The sequence below is a fragment of the Chionomys nivalis genome, chromosome 24 (assembly GCF_950005125.1).
Source record: "Chionomys nivalis chromosome 24, mChiNiv1.1, whole genome shotgun sequence".
Lineage (NCBI taxonomy): Eukaryota > Metazoa > Chordata > Mammalia > Rodentia > Cricetidae > Chionomys > Chionomys nivalis.
In genome coordinates, this window is record NC_080109.1 from 3,533,795 (window position 1) to 3,541,796 (window position 8,002).

At 49.7% G+C, this 8,002-nt stretch overlaps 1 protein-coding gene across 1 annotated transcript in view; it reads right to left on the minus strand.

Moving 5' to 3' along the window:
- Dchs2 (dachsous cadherin-related 2) overlaps positions 1–7,247 on the minus strand; it is a 183,750-nt gene extending 176,503 nt beyond the window's left edge. Inside the window, exon 1 of the mRNA XM_057757346.1 lies at positions 5,159–7,247. Coding sequence (XP_057613329.1) covers positions 5,159–7,150 — 1,992 coding nt within the window. The 5' untranslated portion in view covers positions 7,151–7,247. The remainder of the gene's footprint in view (positions 1–5,158) is intronic.
- Between the last annotated feature and the right edge of the window lie 755 nt (positions 7,248–8,002).

The window sequence follows — 8,002 nt, forward strand, 5'->3', positions numbered from 1 at the left end:
AAAGTACAGTAACAAAACAAGAGTTTCATATAGGAGCCGATAGGCGTAGAGGGGCATTTAGAGGATACTGTGTTATTTCCATAGAGGGTGTGAGGAACGATTGTTTCAAATTGTTTCTTTCCTTTTTACTCAACTATTGACACAGGTGACTGGAGCAAACATGAGTTCTAAAGGAGGTAAGGGAGAAGACCGAAGAAGCAGGAGGAGGGGCCATGCATTTAAACTGAGAAACTTTAGGTTTGAGATGCCAAATACGTGCGGCGGAAATGTGCTCTCACCCGATCAAAATAATAAAAAAAAAAAAAATTAAAGCATTAGACTGAAGCTTATAAGAGAGGCTGACCCTTCAGATGGGGAAAGGGGCTTCTGAGAATGCTGAAGAAGGGAGTAAGTATAGAAAAAAAGAGAGAGGTGGTAGGAAGACAGAAGCTTCAGAAGTTCCTGCCATCCTGGGTGTGAGAGAGTAGAAAGAAAGAAAAATAGGTAAGAAAGAGGCAGGAAGAAAGGCAGGGAGAGAAAAGTCCGTGGGCGGTGGGGTGGGCAGTTGCATTCAGAAAAAGAGGAATCAGGTGGGCACAAGTCCAAAATACTCCAGGGTTAAATGAGGTCACCAGGTTGAAGAACCCACTGGATGTGAAAGAGAAGATCATGGAGAAACGCGGTTTGGCAGGCAGAATGTGGCGCAGTGGCAGAGGACCCTCAGACCGTGGTGGATATAGGCACCACGAGGAAGAATCCTCCTGGTTCTTGAGGGGCTATGCAGGAATAGTCTTGTCCCACGCTTGCGCCATGCAGGCTTGAGAGCTGAGGGTCACACTGTTTTCATATCTGCCTGTAAGTTGAGGCTGTGTGTGTAATTCACATCACAGCAGAGGGGCGTCGTTTTGGAGGCTGAAGTTACCTTTTGGGGCAGTAATCTGAGAATAAAAGGACTTTCAAATCAGACATCCGAACCGGATGAGGACAGCGGCCGGGTATCGGGAGTTAATCCCTCTCTGCCAAACCACAGCTTTTGAAATTGTGTATCATAATCCCACGCTGTCATATCACTCAATATAGAGGTCACAAAATGTTAGGTTGAAAAAAAAAGTAAAAGGTTTCTAAATGCCCAACAACCACAAATGAGTGAACGCCCCACACATAATGAATCCACGGAGCCTGTGGCAGAATCGCCCGAGTGGCAGAATCGCCCGTGTGGCAGAGCGCAGCTTCAATACACCCTCGGTCCCAAACACGCAGCACGTGCGCTCTGCACCACACCTGCCAAGACGCCAGGCGACACCCAGAAACGCCGCCAGAAACACCTCAGTTCAGATTCCAGACTATCGTGCGCCGGCGGGACTTTGCCCATGCAAAGTTTGTCTACTCTTCCAGAAGCGTAAGGTTTTAATTACAGAAAACAAAGGCTCTCAATATGTTTCTCCCGTCATTCCTTAGCATGAACAAATGGCATTGTTCTGTGTTAGAATGTTTGATTTTTAAAAAATTGCAGTCTGAGTTGCTGGCTTGACTTTTATTTCTTTAAAAAAAAAAAAAGAAAAGAAGAATCATTCAGTGGATTTTGGCTTGAGATTAAGAGAGAATTTCCAGGAATTTCTGAACTTGCCCCAAACATACTTCTGCCATTTTGTACTACATTATTTACGCTATGTGGCATTCTCAGCAGTAAGGATTATAAAACCAAACTGCAGATCAGTTCTGAAAAATACTGAATATGTTCTACATACTGGAATATTAAATATGCAACCAAGAGTGAGTTCTTTATATAAAATTGAACAAACACATTTATCTCCTTATTACACAAATTTGCTTTTTCTTTAATAACTGGGAATTATATACATATATTAATTTTATGATTTATTATCAGTATATGTTTAATGTGTATACTTATGTTCTATACCTATATGCCAGGGATATATCAGAACAAAGGAGTTACCGGGGGAAGTTTGAGAAAGCCCTAGTCTAGACCAAGGCAGCACCAAGAAACTGAAAGGAACTCTGGGTAATTGTCCAGAAGAGGCTTTCCATAAGGAGTAGGTAGGGAGAGAGGATGAAGACAGGTGTCCACAGAGCTGCCCCTCTCGGTTTTCTTTACTATAACAAAACACTCGAGAGAGGCAACTTAGAGAGAGAAAGGGTTATTTTGACTCAGTTTTAATATCACTACATGAAAGACTAAGACAGAAGGCTAGCGAGTTTCGAGCTAGGCAATGAGAACCATGGAAAGGGAGTGGGGTGAGGGAAAGAGAGAGGACAAGAAAGAAGGGGAGAACAAGAACACAGAAAGATACCACCCTGGAATTCAGGGGACAGCCACAGCTACAAGACTAGCAAAGTTCACATAACCGCTGAGGGGAAGCCACGGAAGCCAAGCGGTAGAGGGTCTCTACAACTCTTCAATAAGCAGACAGACGCCCAGAATCTTCAGAAGGTCTAATGAGCACAATTCCGTACCATCTCCAGAAGTGCAGGGAAGCTGGGTAGCTGGGATTCTCAGGGATGCATCTTGAGCCAGATGAACCACATGGGGACCTAAGGGGATAGTTTCATCCTTGGTGGCAGGAGCTTTTCATGGTTTTAAAAACAATTCTATAGATGGCTTCTAATCAAAAGAGTCACAATGAGCCATTTCTTCTTCTTCAAATAAAGCTATGTTTTATTATATCCTGCCAAGATCATCAGGCCTCCCAGGAAGAAGTCTTGGTTGGCAATCACTCTGTCCAACCTTTCCCCTGTCATGACTTCAGTGTTAAAATCTGATTGCACTGCCTTTGGACGCTGGGCATCTGTGGTCTCCTCCAGATCACAACCTCTTCTGCAGTATTCCTAAGTCTACATGACTGACCTCTTGATAACGGTGGAACTAATACACGTCCTCTCAAGGCTATCTCCATTTCGAGAAGACAATGACTTCTAGCCCATATGACATCAAACTCTGGTTAAGAGATGGAGGACTTTGACACTTATGGACTCGCCTGTTTCAGCAGGGAGTAGGAACTGCTATTTAAGCCACCTTTGAAGAACTCAGAGCCGCTGATCACAACTTACATTATGTGTGACATCTTTATATTACCCCAGGCCTCTACATTTATAGAATAGGTATGTAAATTAAACATCTGTTGATGATAAATCGTGAATAAATTTATTTTAAGGTAATTGTTTGGCAGACATATAATCTTACCATTTATTAAAGACAAAGCCAAATTTGCATGCTAAATGCAATGGATGTTCTTGTTTAATTTCATATAGCTCTTGGCTGAATGTTTGATACTGCATGATAGAGAATAACTTCAGTGTTTTTCAAAACTATCCATATTTCGATGTTGTCATCACTGATGTTGAGAACATGGCTTCACATAAATATGTAGTACAAAACTGCAAATGTATATTTAGGACCGTATCAGAAATTATTGGAAAAAATTATATAGTCTATAGTCTAAGTCAAAATTCATTGAACAGCTTTTATGAAAAGCAGACAGTAGTTCTTAAAAGCAAACATTCTCACACAAAAACAATCCTACCATATACCAATTCGTTGTCTACAGATTGAGGAATAACAGTGGGGAAGTGTTAAAAGTGTCATTTTCTACAGTTAGACCGTTATGTTTATAAGAGCAGAGAATGTCAGTGACGCAAGTCTGCAGTGCCACTGCTTGGGAACTGGAAGCTTTCATCGTGAGTTCAAAAGCCAGCTATGGTCACAGCAGACCCTGGACCTTTCTTGAGCAGAAATATTATATATGAATACATATATATTAAATAAATAGATACTATGCACACATATAAATTATGTACAATATATAAATAAATTTATATTGCTATATATAGCAAAATAGCAATAAAAATTAAAAATAAACGCTGCAGTCCAAATGAGACTCCCAGTCTGCACCCAGGTCAGCCTGGCAATGCTCGCCCAGGCGCTAGGTGAACTGCAGACATACGCAATGCCAGGTGCACAGGCCGCGTGTTCAGAAGCGAGTCTGTAGTGAAGTCACGTGGCACATCACAGGAACCCCTCTAACTTGGTTTAAGCTTAATTTTGAATTATATTTTGGTCTTGGGGATTTAGAAACCTTTCACTGTTGTCACACTTTTTACAGCCCCCACGATCTGTCCTAGGACCCCGTATGCTCAGGACCCACGTTTCCAGAAGCTGGCAGCTGGAGAGCGGATGAGGGTGACGGCTAGCTCCAAAGCCGAAAAGGTACAATCACAAAACACATTTTTTTTACCGTAGAAAAGCACGTCCCTCATCTAAAGGTTATCGGGTGCGTACTTCATAAAAACTAAAGCTAGGACCTTCTAACGGAAAAGCAGGGCGTACATAACAGAGGTCTGACATCTACTAGACGCCGTGCTAACTGAAGCCTGATCCAGCGGTCAGTCAGCTTTACCCTCTTCATCTCCTCAAATGGTCCTGGAGTGACTAAGTCTTGGAAATTTGCATATTCACACCAGGTAATAGACTAGAAGCAATAAGGAGGGACAGCCTGAAGGCGCAGGACACAGCATTCTGGCAGTGCAGCAGAGATCCCAAGAACTCTAGAAAACACTCCAAAGTCAAACAGCATAGCACAGGGCGGGACCTGGGGTAACCATGATGGATGTGGTGATTCTCTGCCCCTCCAATGGTGAAGTCCTCAGGAGAATCTCAGTCCACAAATATGATGGTTACAATGACGCCAGGTCCTCAGTGACCTTTACAAACCTCTGTAAGGGGTCTTTGGAGGGATTGCTCAAAGGGCATGCACTGTTTGAAAACTTGAAGACAACCCTGACTCCTGGACACCATGTAAAGGTCTCAAAAGTGTAAGCCATTGACTCTAGCCTCATAATCTGCTTTGGGACAATGGGTAGTCCCTCACAAGTAGATTTGGAGGCTTTCCAGTATGGATGAAACTGGACTCCCAGAAGAAAGATCCAAGAAAAAGTCTCCCTGTGACGGAGAAAGGACTTTAGAGGTCACAGGGTCAAGAACTTACACAAAGCTCTGGAGATGAGGTAATGTGTTTGCCTCTCCCTAGAGGGTCGGTCTATAGCAGGTAATCTTGCTTCTGGAATCAGGACACAGCCCATGTCACATTTTCCCCAGACAGACTTATGTCCTCACCCTTCATTCCAGGCTGTACCCTGGGCCCAGTGACCTGATAACACTCACCTGCAGAAAGCAATGTCCAATTGGGGCATGCTCAGCAAGGGTGACATTATACACCTGCCACCGGAACACGGGCTCATTGTCATTCACGTCGTCCACAGCAATGCTCACCAGGCAGGTGGCAGAAAGGGGCGGTTCTCCGAGGTCCTGTGCCACCACCCTCAGTTCCACTGCCTCCTGGGCCTCCCTGTCTAGAGCTCGGAGTGTGCTAATCAAACCGTTATCGGGGTTAATGCTGAAGGATGGAACACACTCTGCCTTGGGTGACAGAGCCGCAGATTCGCAGGGGTTCGAGAGTTGCACCAGCATATACCGCAGCCTGGCGTAATTGGTGCCAGCCTGGTCGGCATCCAAAGCGCTGACCCAAACCACCGAGGTTCCTGGGACCGCGGCCTCGGATACTGAAGCCCAGTAATGTTCCTGGCTGAATACAGGTGGCTGGTCATTGAGGTCCGAGACCCAGAGCAGCAGCGTCTCCTCTGTGCTCAATGGTGGGGACCCTGCATCTGTGGCCACTAGTCGTAACTCATATAGATCTTGGCTTTCCCTGTCCAAGAGGCTCTCGATGCAAAGAAAAAATACTCCAGGAGGGCCGCCTGGCCGCAGCGCGAAGGCTCCGTTCCCACCCTCCAAGAACAACTTGATACTACCTGCCCCAAGGCGTGCACCAAGCACCCCTGCAACTTCCTCTTCTTTCTCTGGGCCACCATCTGCGTCAGACACCGAGACTCGAGCCACATAGTCTCCTGGCCGGGCGCCCTCAGAGACGCGGGCCGTGCCTCCCTCGGTAAGAAAGAGCAGGTGGATGGCGGGCGGATTGTCATTCACGTCCAGCACGTCAATGGACAAGCGCACGGTGGCTACCTCTGGCTCTGCGCCCCCATCGCGCGCCTGGACCACCAGCTGGTGCCAGGCCTGCGCCTCGCGATCTAAAGGTCTCTGCACCCGCACTATGCCGCTCAGTTCCTCCACCGAGAAATAGCCGGGATCGCCCCGTGGCCCTCCAGCTGCGCCGGCCAAGGACGCTTGCCGCTCACGGATGCTGTAGCGCACCAAGCCATTGGGCCCCAAGTCGCGGTCAGTGGCACGCACGCGACACACCTCGACGCCCGGCTGGGCGTCCTCACGTACTGCGGCGCGGTACTCGCCCTGCTCGAAAACTGGCGGGTTGTCGTTCTCATCCAGCACACGCAGGCGCACGTGCAGGCGGCCGGTGCGCCGAGGGCTGCCCCCGTCCCAAGCTTCAATCTGCAGCTCGTGCGCTGCCACCTCCTCTCGGTCCAAGCGCCTCAGCAGCACCAAGTCTAAGGGCTCCAAGGGTGATGAGGACACGGGCTGAGGCGGCGACTCAGGTGGTCCCTGCGACCCGTAGCGCAACTGGAAGAAGGGTCCTGCGGGGTCCTGGGGCAGGTCAGACATTTGCAGCAAGGTGTAACCCTGGATACTAAACAGCCCTGCATCCGGGTCCTGGGCACCTGGCAGGCGGAAAACGGTTCCTGGGGGGCTGAGTTCCGATACTTCCAGTTGCAGGGAGTCTCGGGGAAAGTGGGGCGAGTGGTCGTTCACGTCGTTGACGCGGATCTCCACCTGCACCACCTCGCCCCACAGCGTGGCTGCCACGAAGCTGTAGTGGTCCCGCCGCTCACGGTCCAGACGCCGTGCGGTGCGGATGATGCCGGTGTCCGGGTGCACGTGGAAGTCGTCCAGCAGCGGGGAGTCATCCGAATCCTCTGACAGAAAGAAGCCGTTCCCTTCCTGCTGCTGCGCGACTGGCAACCCCGCACGAATGTCACCTACCAGCGTGTCGGGAGGCAGCCCTTCGTCCACAGAGAGACTGAGGTTGAACACCTGGGCAGACAAGCCCGAGGCAGCCCACAGCCAGGCGTGCACGAAGAACCGGAGCAGGGAGCGCGGTGCCCCGGAGCCGCAGGGCCGCCCATGGGGTGACCCCGCTGGCTGATGCCCTTCGCCCATCCTCCGCCCAGCGGGGCTCATTTCTTTCCCAGCTCTTTAGGAAAGCTCCGGATAGCTGCCAGCTTGTGGCGGGATCGCAGAACAATCCTGGAGTCTCTTCAGTATCTGAGTCAGATGAGAAAAGACTTTGTTTGGCAAACAAACCAAAGGAGCCAGGAGTTCCCAGGATGACATCTGCAACTGGTGTGGACGTCCTCTGCCCACAGCTCACGCAGGCAGGAGCTGCTCTCTCTGCCTCTGCTGCCGCAGCCACCTCTCCAGCTCCTGGATGTCTTTAAGCAAGTCCCATAGCTTTTTCTCTCTTCTTCTGTTCTTTTTACATCTGTTCCTTGTTCTGCTCGACTGTTTCCCCCTGGTAAAGTCAGGTGCATTATTTCTTTTGCCAAAAAGGAGGAAATTATTTAAAGCGCTCACACAGGGAGGAAGGGGGATCCGGCCGGGAAGGGGGTGGAGTAAGGGCGGGGATGCCGAGAAGGGCGCAGGGTGGGAGGAACGGTGGGAGGCGCGGCTGCAGCAGCAGGCCGCTAAGGGGGGGCCGTGGCTTCCACCCGCTCCGCCCCCCGCCCATGTTGGCATCCCCAGGCACTGGGGACTGCGCAGCGCCCCTTCCGACCCAGCCTCCTACTCCTCAGGCCCTTCCCCATTGCATGACGCGGCTGGCACCACGGCGAATTCCAACCTGGGAATCTCTGTTCTGTAGCAGAACTGAAAAAGAGCCGGCAGGATGGACACTCAGCCCAGGACTAGGACTGTGGTGCTGATGGAGGAGGCGCGGACGGGTTGTCTGGCCAGGCTTGGCGTGCGAAATGTACCGGGTTGGGGGCGAGGCCAGCAGCCTGCCCGCCCGCCTGCTCCCCCTCTGTCCTCCAGACA